Source organism: Trachurus japonicus, chromosome 5 (genome assembly GCF_045865225.1).
Source record: "Trachurus japonicus isolate A0001 chromosome 5, Traja_1.0".
NCBI lineage: Eukaryota > Metazoa > Chordata > Actinopteri > Carangiformes > Carangidae > Trachurus > Trachurus japonicus.
Genome location: NC_140911.1, coordinates 1,681,220 through 1,693,915, shown reverse-complemented (window position 1 = coordinate 1,693,915; position 12,696 = coordinate 1,681,220). Strand labels below are relative to the sequence as shown.

At 39.0% G+C, this 12,696-nt stretch overlaps 1 protein-coding gene across 1 annotated transcript in view; it reads left to right on the top strand.

Moving 5' to 3' along the window:
• fancd2 (FA complementation group D2) overlaps nucleotides 1-12,696 on the top strand; it is a 43,312-nt gene that overhangs the window by 29,627 nt on the left and 989 nt on the right. The window contains exons 33-42 of the mRNA XM_085775531.1: nucleotides 255-385; nucleotides 835-934; nucleotides 1,760-1,882; nucleotides 3,265-3,358; nucleotides 4,517-4,588; nucleotides 4,731-4,769; nucleotides 5,357-5,431; nucleotides 5,749-5,823; nucleotides 8,179-8,325; nucleotides 12,486-12,587. Of these exons, the coding sequence (XP_085631657.1) occupies nucleotides 255-385; nucleotides 835-934; nucleotides 1,760-1,882; nucleotides 3,265-3,358; nucleotides 4,517-4,588; nucleotides 4,731-4,769; nucleotides 5,357-5,431; nucleotides 5,749-5,823; nucleotides 8,179-8,325; nucleotides 12,486-12,587 (958 nt within the window). The remainder of the gene's footprint in view (nucleotides 1-254; nucleotides 386-834; nucleotides 935-1,759; nucleotides 1,883-3,264; nucleotides 3,359-4,516; nucleotides 4,589-4,730; nucleotides 4,770-5,356; nucleotides 5,432-5,748; nucleotides 5,824-8,178; nucleotides 8,326-12,485; nucleotides 12,588-12,696) is intronic.

Sequence of the window (12,696 nt, the reverse complement as noted above, 5' to 3'; positions counted from 1 at the left end):
TGCCGTTCTAAAAACAGCTTGCACCGACAATTAAAGGTAACAAACCTACTGCTATGACTATAGGGATTATGGTGATGGGACAATTTGCCAAAATGTTGAACTATCTCTTTGAGAAAGGTAGGACATGTAGCTGCCCACACAGAATTACAATACACAATATATGGATAAATTAAGCTGTTAAAAGTTAAAATACAGAATTGTGTGGTTGTGTGTGTGTGTGTTGACCTCCTGTGTGTGTGTGTGTGTGTGTGCAGACACAGCGTCCAGTACCTCCTGAACCTCTGCAGCTCGATGCCGAGCCTCAACACGGCGCTCAGCCTCACGCAGCTGCTCTGCACCGTGGCAACCAGAGGAGGAAGCCCCGCCTCCTTCAGACAGCAGATCGGTCAGTCAGAACCTCCTCTGTCTCTGTTACCGTAGCAACCTCCACTTAGAGTAAAGGACAGAATAGGATAGTTAGTTTAGTTTAGTAAGTTTATAATAGATCCCCATTAGTCACAGCAACAGCAATTATTCTTCCTGGGGTCCACAGTTATAATATTACAAATTTTAAAAGTTCAATCTGAACACATATATATGAATATACAAATACTTGCATACATGTTCGAGTATTTAACAAAAGACAATTATCCTGAACCATTGCTTAAATAACAGTGTGGATTACAGTAGGAAATAAGAAAGGGACGCTGATCAATTTAAAATTACAATTGTTAAGTGGAAATTCATTTGTAGAGACAGATAAGAGTAATGGTCTACAGTCAGAACTGCTGCAGCTGCTAACCACCTCTTCCTCTTCTTCCTCTTCTTCCTCTTCTTCCTCTTCTTCCTCTCCAGCTGCTGTAGCCAAAGGCTTCCTGAGCCAGGAGTGGGTGACGGCCGCAGGAGAGAAGGAGCGAGGAAACAAGTTCAACGAAGCCGTTCAGACTCTGCTGAGGTGAGGAGTTAGGCCCCACCACTCCCCAGTACCTTGAATAATTCAATTCAATTCATTTCAATTCAATTCAATTCAATTCAATTCAATTCATTTCAATTCAATTCAATTCATTTCAATTCAATTCAATTCATTTCAATTCAATTCAATTCATTTCAATTCAATTCAATTCAATTCAATATCTTTATTGTACTCAATGTGGAAATTTGTCTTTGGCTTCACCACATAAAACCATATAAAATACCACATGAAATCACACAATAACACTAAAAAAATACTTTTAAAACTATATATTTTTAGACGAGCAAGATAAAAGTAAGTAAAATGTGTCACCTGCAACAAAAATGTAGATTTAACATCGACTAAAGTTACCCATCGGTCCCATGTTTCCTCCCATAGACTCTGAGCTGAATGAGCTCATTGATGGTGCCTTCAGGTGTTCTCGGAAGTTAGAATTTCTAACATCCTACGTTTCATTTTATTAATCGTCCATTTTTCCGACTTCCGTGATGGTTTTTCAAGTGAAAAGCGGAAAGCGCTCTACTCTGAGGCGACGTTGATCTAAGCTCCGAGTTCCGACTTCCATTGTAAATGAAACACACCACATACCGATCAGAGACGGATAGATAGTACTAGAGTATCTTTGCTGCAATACCGTGATATTATACTCTGGTATCGTTTGAGAGAGCCGGGCTGACATGTTCGATGTTCGATAGCTCATGCCTTTGTTGTTATCTCTTCTCCTGACGTCCAACATGGAAACATGGCGCGGGTGAGGTGTTTTATCTCTATGTGTGTGTGTGTGTGTGTGTGTGTGTGTGTGTGCAGCATCTACCTGGAGCACGTGGACGACGTGCTGAAGGCGGTGGAGGAGATCTCAGGAGAAGGAGTCTCTGAGCTGCTGAACGCCGCTAAAGACGAGAGCTCAGCGTCATGGCCGACTCTCAACAGGTACGGCCTCCTCTTCTTCATCCTCTTCCTCTTCCTCCTCCTCCTCCTTCCTCTTCCTCCTCCTCCTCTTCCTCTTCCTCCTCCTCCTCTTCCTCTTCCTCCTCCTCAAACCCTCAGTTTGTGTTGATCAGAACCTTTTTAGTCGGATCAGGAAAACTTTGATCCAGAACATGAGGATTATTCTGATCCAGCAGTTTGGTGGATTCAGGAACAAAATGTCTTTTAATTAAATTCAATCTGGTCAAATAAACAACTATGTTGTATATAAAAACATTTATTGATTCATATTTTCCACCTGATTTTTAAACCATAACAGTGAAAAAGTAAATAAAGTTTTGATTATTCTACTTTTCCCCAACTACTGGATAATTAAATTAAATTTAAAGTATGAAATTTGAAACAAATGGGAAAATATTCACAATGTATTTGACTAATGTTCTGTACAGGGTTTCCGCTGGGTCTTAAAAAGTCTTACATTTGCTTAAAGCAGATAACAGCGGCACGGCCGTTTCGGCTAATGCTGTGTTCAAGGCAGGCTTTTGAAACCGTAAGTTACAGCTTCAAGTCACAACTACGACTTGGTAGCGTTCCAGGTAACCCGTAGCTCGTGTTTTTACCGTCCTGTTGTCTGTGAAAGTTCCCTATAACGGCCACTCGTAACTTCCGACCCGTGAACTCGTACCAGATCGAACTGGTATGACTTCACAGGAAGGAAAAACACAAAGTACGAGTTTCCTTGAACGCACCATGAGTTAGCAGCCCCCGCCCTTGTCAGGCATCAATTGGTCCTCGTGCTACGTCACCACATTCACGCGCATCCCTTGGCTGCACACACAGCCCTTCATGCCGTTCTCTCCCCTCATTGGATAACACTTGTATCCCACAAGGAAAATTTTCTCCTCGGGTTACAGCAGAGCAGAGTGACGGAGAGACTCGTGTTTAGGCTGAAATACTTCATGTAAGTGATTGCTGACGGAAAATAGGACTATTTAGGACTTATATTAACAAAAACATTCCACTGATATCTGCTTTAAGTATTGTGTCCTGGTCTTAAATAACTTTAGACACGTCTTAATTTTCTTATTCTCATCATGTAACGCTCCTCAAATGCTTTATTTCTATTTCTTTTGTTATTTTTTGGTTGTCGTGATGTAGGTCTTAAATTTCATTCATAATGGTCTTAAATTTGACTTGGTGAAACCTGCTGTATGTTTTTTATTTTTTTATTTAAAGATATTAGATAATATATAATAATAGATAAAGATATTAGATGAAGATGTATTTAAAAGACATTGAAGAAACAAAAAAAAAACAGCACAGAAAGCAGCACAAACTCCGTGTTCTCAGATGAATCTGTGTCTCATCCTCCTTCTGCTCCTCAGACAAACCTTCCTGGTCTTCTACAAAGTGTTGATGTCGGAGCTGGATAAATCCGTGAGGAGGATTCCTGCAGGCCGCGCCGCCGACAGCTCCGAGGTTCGGCCACTAGGTGTCGCTCTGGCGCTGCACGCTGTTGTGTTGTTGCTATGGACACACACAACTCACTGTTAACAGACCTGAAAGAGACTCTGAAAATACACACACACACAACTCCTCCAGCTGATAAAACAGTCGTATCATTAAACACCTGAACAAACCAGCGTGTTGGAAAATTTGGTAACACTTTACTTGAATAGGTATTCATCAGATTGACATAACACTGTCATAAACATCAATGAATACTTCTGACAGCTGTGGTTAAGTGTCATTCGGTAAGTTATGTCACTTTTGATGCAAAGTTGACATTATGACATAAAGTTTGGCAATTAGGTCTGCTATGACAGTTTAAATTGTCTTTATGTGTCAGAACAAAAACATCTCAAACAATGTCAACTTTGCATCAAAAGTGACATAACTTACCGAATGACACTTAACGACAGCTGTCATAATGTTATGTCATGGTTATGACAGTGTTATGCCAATCTTATGAATACCTATTCAAGTAAAGTGTTACCGAAACTTTATAACCTGAACAACTTGTTGTTTAAATATACAGAGTTACCCTTTAATTTACAGGCTGTTAAATACGTAATAATATCAAGAAAAAGACAAATAAAGTAGTAAGTAACCTGTATTCAGTTGGAGATGCTGAGAATTTAGTTAAAACAGTGATTGAGGGGTGGGGGGTTGTTCTGCAAACACAACTTCTGTTTAATTTAGTCGACATTTGTGTATTTCTGTCAGTTAAGTTTGAATATTGTTGGACAAATTATAAATTACAGGACCGGCTGTGTGAACGTTTACCCTGCTGTGAATGTTTGTTTAGCCTTTTAGGGGAAAAAAATTGAAATAGCCAAGAAATAACAATTAATTACGTCATAATGTCCAGAAATAACGATCAATTTCATAGTAATGTGGAGGAATACAGCACAAGAAATAACTATTAATTGTGTAGAAATAACCCAGAAATAACTGATTGTAATTGACAAAAGCAACGACTTCTGGCTTTCCCCAAAAAAAATCAAAGCTTGAAAATCATGTGTAATCTTTACTATGACGTTTCTATGAAATTGAACGTTATTTCTTGACATTATCCCTTACTTAACGGCCTGTAAATTAAAGGGTTTCCTAACGTTGACGTGTGTTTCTGGTCAGACTCAGAGTGAGAAGCTGCTGACGTGGAACTTGGCCGTCAGAGACTTCCACATCCTGGTCAACCTGGTCAAGGTTCGTCACCTGTTACATATTTAGTAGTTTAATATAACTGAAGTTTCCAGCTGCTCTTTGTGTTTCTTCTTGTGTTGTTATGTTGTTAGTTTTATTTGTAGGAAATTAATTTGTGTATTTCACCTTGTGAAATGTGTTCCAGGTGTTTGATTCCCGGCCGGTGCTCAACGTGTGTCTGAAGGTGAGACGTTAAACATGATACACATCATATTAAATATATATATTATGTGTATAACATAAATATATATATTTTACAGCTCTGGAAAAAATGAAGAGACCACTTCAAAATGATCAGTTCCTTTGAACACTTTTGTTTCATTCTATAACCTACTGACAACATTTCTCCCAAATTGGAAATAAAATATTATCATATAGAGCATTTATTTATTTGCAGAAAATGGCAACAGGTCAAAATAACAAAAAGATTCTGGTGTTTTCAGACCTTACCGTATAATGCAAAGAAAACAAGTTCATATTCATTTTTAAAACAACACAACACTACTTTTTAAACTTAGGAAGACTTTAGAAATAAAAATTGGTGGAATAATCCCAATTTTTTTTATTCATTTATAATCTTTTTGTGTTGGAGTTCAACAGACACTGGAATCGATGGCTGCCATAGCCACATGTAGAGAAGCTGCTTTATTAACAACATTTTGGAGCGGTCTCTTACTTTTTCCAGAGGTTTATATATATATAGTATATATTATATAGCAGCAGTGGTTTTAGTGTGAACTGTCATTATGTGGTGTGTGTGTGTGTGTGCAGTTCGGCCGCCTGTTCCTAGAGTCGTTCCTGAAGTTGGGGATGCCGCTGCTCGACTACAGCTTCAAAAGACACAAGGTACAAATGACTTCTTCTCTACAACAGCTGTTCACTCTCACTCTGTGTTTTATCTGTATAATGTGACAGAAACAGCTGTTTTAAACCAGGAAGAGCTCTGAAATACGTAATGAACCTTTAATGTTATCACCTAGTTACAGCTACAGGTGATTTTACTGAAGGGAGTTTGTTCTCCTCCTGATTTAATATCAACAACTCACGACTTTCTCTGTCATCTCATCCAATCAAAATTTAGACAAATATATTTAGATCTATATATAAAACATTGTAAAGTAAAAAACTGTGTGTGTGTGTGTGTGTGTGTGTGTGTGTTTCAGGAGGATGTTCAGAGTCTCCTGAAAACCTTCCAGCTCAGCACGCGGCAGCTGCATCATCTCTGTGGACACTCCAAGGTGAACGCACATAAAATAAACGCTTTATATTAACACTTTACGCATTAATATACCTCTTTACCTTAATTTAATTATACGTATGTATGTATATACATGTGTTTGAAGGTATGTGCATACATGAATGTGTATAGGGGATGATGTATAGATGTATGTGTGTCTTATTATTTATTTTTATTTGTATTTATCTAGTTAATCATTTTATTGATTCATTTATTTTATCAATTTCTACCAAGGGGGCAGTTGTGGGTCTGAGAAGTGAAGCTCACTTCCGCGTTCAAAAAACTGCAATCCCCCCGGCTTCCTCTGGGGGCTGGTGTCAGAAGGGAGCATTCCCCATAGACCCCCATGTTAAAATCGCCGATTTTACATCCTCAGTAAACATGTTAAAAGCCTGGTGTCAGAACGTTTTTTTTTCTCAATCGATAGTTTCTACCCCCGCACACACTCTGAGGGGGGTGAATTTTTTTTAAACTCTACCGTTTTACTGTTATTAGGTTAAAACTCTGACCAATTAGGGCGCGGAAACGTTGAGTGACAGGTCCGGAGCGGTCCGGAGACAGGCTGCTTCGAGGCCAGTGGGCGGGTTCTCGGCCGGCCAATCCAACATGGCGCTGTCCAGGCCGCCATATTTGAGTCACAAAAACGACTCCCCAAAACCAATGGGTGACGTCACGGACGCTACGTCCATTCTTTTTACAGTCTATGATTTCTACTCTTATTTTAATCCCCCTCCTTCTCTCCCCTTTTAATTTACTTATTTATTTATTTCTTCTTATCGTATCTCATTCTACTGTACAGTCATATGTCAAGAAATGTTTTGTAAAATGTTTAAAATGTTTAACTGAAAAGTTCTAAAAACAGATTTTCACTTGAAATAAGTATAAAAATCTGACAGTGGAGCAAGTTTTTCTTTCTTATTACAAGCACAAAAAAAAACTTGCTTTCACTGGCAGATTTTTCTACTTATTTCAAGTGAAAATTAGTTTGAAACAAGTGAAAATGATCTAAAAACAAGTTCATTTTTAGGTGATGAGTAGGGATAGGTATCGAAAACCGGTTCCTCTTCGGAACCGGTTCCAGCTTGGATCAATTCTTGGAACCGTGTGCGTGTCTGCTTTAACGATTCCCTTATCGATTCCGTATGGTTCAGAAAGTCGCGCATTAATTGATTAATTACGTGACGTTACGTTAAAATCAATCTTCATTATAAATGAGGGTGCTTAGTGTTTATATCCACATGTCACCGTTTGTTCTCACAAAATAAAGTTAGTGGCGTGTCTGCGTGGAGCGGAGCTGCTGACAGATGCAGCTGACAGTGACGTTTCCTCATCACTAACCTGTGAGCCACCATCCGGTCCTCCCTCCTTCACGTCGTGAGGACAGGTCAACATCTCCTGAACAGGCTACATGTCTATTCTTTCTGTTTTTCTCTCTTTATTCTAATCACTTCCTTTCAGGTTTCGTCGTAGCCACGTGAAACGGTAGCTACGCCCTGTGTCTTTTCTCTGGCGCGCTCTCTCTCTTTCGCTCGCTCACTCACTCGCTCACTCTGCATAAAAACAAACGTTATATGAAAGAATACAGATGCATGAAAACCATGTAATGGAAACATTGTTAAGTTCCTCCTGTGAGCACAGCTGGCCCACAGCCACAGTGGTCTACCTGGTCTACCTGTCCAGGCAGGTCGGTCCTGGCTACTTTTTTAATGTTAGAGTCATTAATGCAGTGTTTTCAACCTTGGGGTTGGGGCCCCATGTGGGGTCGCCTGGAATTCAAATGGGATCGTCTTAAATGTCTAGTAATTGATTAAACATTTTTTTAAAATAAACTAATTATTTTTCACAATCTTAAACAACTATATTCTTTATACATTCCACTTTCTTGAATATAAATCAAGATCAAATAAAATGCAGCATATACAAATATCTGAGCTTGCTCATCTTGAATGAGGGTCACCAGAAATTTGTGATGTCAAAAGGGGTCATGAGCCAAAAAAGGTTGGGAACCACTGCATTAATGCAAACAAACCCATTTCTCTTTTATTCCCTCACCCAATGAGAATCGATAAGAGAATCGATAAGGAATCGAATCGATAAGCAATATCGATAATGGAATCGGAATCGCTAAATTCTTATCAATACCCATCCCTAGTGATGAGTCTTATTTTAAGTGGAAAGAGATTAGTTTTGACTAGAAATGAGACATTTTGACAAGAAATAAGACAAATATTCTTGGAAAGATGTTGAGTTTTTGCAGTGATGAATGAATAAAGACAGGGAGTTCAGAGTGTGGACAGTGAACACAGCACATTAACCCCACAGTGTCTCTTTGTGTCTTTGTGTTGTTGGTGTTCAGATTCACCAGGACACCAGTCTGACCAATCACGTGCCGGCGCTGAAGAAGAGCTTGGAGCTGTTTGTGTACCGGGTGAAGGCCATGCTGCTGCTCAACAACTGTCAGGAGGCGTTCTGGATGGGCAACCTGAAGAACCGCAACCTCAAGGTACCACAATCTCTCTGTCCTTTACAACAGGCAGGTGGTGAAGAAGGCAAATTCGATCTTGTCTGATCATTCTCACCCCCTTCATCAACACTTTAAGCTCCTCCCCTCTGGCACCCGCTTTAGTTTCCCCCTAGTCAGAACCAACAGATACAAATACTCATTCACCCCCACAGCTATCACCCTCCTAAATGCAGAGAAAAGGAGGTAGTCACGCAGTCATTTTGTTTTGCACTTTTATTTATTTATTTATTATGGTTATGTCCATGTATTTTTAGATTTTGATCGATTGTTGTTTTATGTATTTCTTCTGGTTTTTTATAGTGGCTTGTTGCTCTTCACCTGCCATCATTGTTGTAGTGCTGTGTTCCTTGTCTCTTTGTCTTTCCATGTCCTTGTTGCCTGTCATGTATTTTAAATGTTGAAGCAGCTGCTGCAAAACACTTGCCCGTTTCGGGACAATAAAGGAATTTACTTACTTACTTACTTACTTACAACACACATACAGAGAGACACCACACCATCACTCTGTCTCTGTGTCTCTGTGTGTCTACAATACAATAAAACTTTATTGTCCACCATCTTGGTAAATTGTCTTCGGCTCACCGTGAGAGAGATACGTATTTCATTAAAAACACAGTTAAATAAGGAAACAGTTAAAACACAATTAATCGTACAATAAATAAATAAATAGAAAGAGAAGAAAAAAGAAAAGAAATTGAGAGCCGTTCATTGCTAGTGCCATTTAGGAGACATTGAGAAGGTGGACAGCATTTGGGATGAATGATTTTCTACAGTTAGTTATGACAGTTAGACATAAAAACTAATTATGTCTTTAATCCGTCTGTAACTGGTCGACTGGACTTCATGTAATCGTGTTTCAGTCCGACTCAGACTGGACTTCTGCAGATGATGAGACTGGAAACTGGTTTTCTTCTGCATGTTTCCACCTCAGCAGAGGAGTTACTGAGGAACTAAGCTACACAAAATTAGTTTAACATTTTGATGTCTCACTTTACTTTAGGGTACAACAAGGGTAACTAATGATTAAGTAATAGTTAGTTCCTCATTAATTCTTCAGTAATTTTATTAGGAGTTACTGAAGAACTTTACTTTACTTTATTTGTTTATTTGAATGGGACATGTAAATGTGCCAGATTATAGCAAGATGCTAGTTTCCGTCCGGAGTCCCATAAACATAAAAACAGTTCAATAACAGTACACATTATACATAATAATGTAGACAACACAAAGAGACAAAAAGGCGACCATGACAATGAAGAACATTTTGACAAACACATTCCACAGGTAGGGGGCCATAAGAGTTTAGTTCTCGGAGATAAAGTGCATTAGTGCTGAATTAAAGTGACGAGTGCTAAAGTGCAAGAGTGCACAGGTACCAGGTTGTATTGCACGATGCCCTATACGTAAGAGTATAAGTGCTGGATAGTATTGCACAAGGCGTGTAGATATTGCACGAAATGTAATACATAATTGTCTTATGTAAGTTCTACTAAAACCAAAATGACATACACAAAAATATTGTGTACAATTAACTGAAAAGTAAAAACTCAAATGGTGCCCCGGCAGTTGTTAACCATTAACTAATAGTTAGTTATTCATCAGTTAGTTCGTCTATTTTGGGCATTTGGCCTTTAATTGATAGTTAAGTGGAGAGAGACAGGAGATGGGGAATCAGAGAGAGAGGGAATGACATGCAGCAAAGGGCCGTCTGAGTCGGGATTCGATACAGGGTGACTGCTCTACCCACTGAGCTAAACAACGCCTCTACTCTAATGTTGTGTACCTTATTGTAGAGTGTTACCAGTTTTACCTGTTGCATGTGAAGTCTCTCAGGGTATCCGCGGGGTCTTAAAAAGTCTAAAAAAGTCTAAAATTTGAAAATCGAAATTTTAGGCCTTAAAATGTCTTAAATTTGTTGAATTATTGTGTTCAAGTCTTAAATAATTTTAGACAGGTCTTAAATTTTCTTATGCCCAGCATGGTCGAGCATTTTTAAATAAAAAGATGTACCGTAGTACACATTTATTCAAGCATTATTTAATACCATAATATATAGGGGTGACCAAAAGCCAATTTATTTACTTCATTTACTTGGTCATAATACAGAACAGGTTGTGGCTCGTGTCTGTTGATCAAAGAAGTTGAAATATTTCCATGTTTGTCTATTCTCTGGGTCACATTTAGAAGTCATCACATTTCAGGCCAAAGGGGAAGTGTTGGTGTTTTTACTATTCTCCAATGTAAAAATGGGTCACGTGTGACCCTTAACATTATTCAAGGTTTAAAGCCATCAGCCTGTTGGTTGCCAGTGAATTAAATAAATAATGTGTTACATAAAGATTTTTAATTTCACTCCCCAATTTCTTTTTGTGCCCCCAAATAGTTTACTTTAGATGCTCCTGCGACACTTCATTGTGCTTTATTGAATGTATTTTCAACTACAAACAAGCCTAACACGCAACTTATATATTGCAATCAATTTCTAGTTTTGTGACTCCGCATTTCTTTTGTACGTTTTTTATTTGTCATGATAGGTCTTAAATTTCATCCATAATGGTCTTAAAAAGGTCTTAAAAAGTCTTAAATTTGAGCTGGTGAAACCTGCAGAGACCCTGGTCTCTGTGTCTCAGTGTGTGTGTGAGTGTAGGACTAGGACGATACGGTACACATCACGATACTTGAGTCACGATACGATATGATATTGCGATATCCAAATTTTGCGATATTCTACATAGTTCACTGAAAAATGTAAAAGGCATTATGCATCTTAAAATCCGAGTTGTATGTACATCAGATGATAGTGATAATTCATGGGACAAACTGAGTCAAAACAAGGTAATTCAAATTATCCATGCCATGTTATTGTAACTATCAGGGATGCAAACAGCGCGCCGAAAAGCGAAACTCGCTTTTTTCATGACCAATTAGGTGACATGTGTGAATCGTTCAGATCCGAAGAGTTTTTGTTTTTGGGAGGGGGGGGGGGTCTCAGTGTCTCAGCTGGGGTCAGTAAAATGTTTTTCTAACAGGCTGACAGTGACAATCAGGTGAAACTGAGGCGAACTCATTCATGGTCTCTGATTATACTGAAAACAGCCGACCTCCAATGTAGACGCGCGACATGTGCGCTCATTAAAGCGGCGCGTATCCGCGTGCAGTCGGTGCGACGCCGTTTTTCCCCCCGTGCTCCATGGAGCTGTGCGCCGCAGACATGCACGGTTCCCTACGTTGCTGTGTCAGACAGGTGTTTCCACGGAGATCTGCCCCGTTTCAGAGGTGAAGGAAGCCCTAAGTGGAAAGACGCCGCCTCCGCCATGTAGAATGTGTTCTATTAAAGTGAAACTAACACATTATGTTCATTACACACTGAATGAAACATCCCATGTCTTTATTTATTCAGTTTATTTTAATAGTAATAATTATGACTAACATTCAGTGAAGACCTAAAATTCAGTATCTCCAAAATTGAAATATTGCAAAGGATCTTTTTTTAAAAAGCATTTTTAATATAGAAATGTTGGCCTTCTGAAAACTATGTCTATAATCAATCAATCAATACTTGGTTGGGGGGTTGAACTACTGGAACTTGACTTTTCCATGATATTGTAATGTAATCATTTGTTAATGGTGAGCACCCCCCCGCCAGACAATTCCTCTCTTTTTTGGTCCTGACCCGTTTGCATCCCTGAACTATACAAGTGCAAGTTACAACAACATGTTTGCATGAACAACACACTGTCTGAGGTAGCAGTGTGGAAGTTGTACTGGATTTACGTCTGAAACATCATTTATTATTTGAAAAAAAAAAAATCGATATATCGAAATATCGATATTTATTTATTTATTTAAAGGTTTATTTGGAATGGGACCTCACATATTCATGAACATACAAAAAAAACCAATTAATTGCTGTAAATATGTCGGATTTAGCTGGAAGCTAATTTCCATCCGCGGTCCCATGGCACATAATTAAATAAAATTACACTCAGACATTTAAAACGATAGACAATAACCTCCATAGGGTGTTTAGCAGCAAATCGATATACAAATCGTGATACAAAATATCGCGATATATTGCCGTATCGATATTTTTGCCCACCCCTAGTAGGACTGACTGAGTGACTGTTGCTGTGCTGCAGGGTGAAGAGATTCTGTCTCAGAGGTCACCGGGCAGCGATGATGATGAAGATGATGAAGAGGAGGGAGAGCGTCCGCTGCCTCAGGACGAATCAGAGGACGAGGTACCGACAACCACAGCTTCTACTGCTGCTAGAGTCAAGTTATTCATTCATTTATTCATCACACGAGGTTTATAATGATAAAGAGTTTGATCCTGGAGGCCACGTGGAG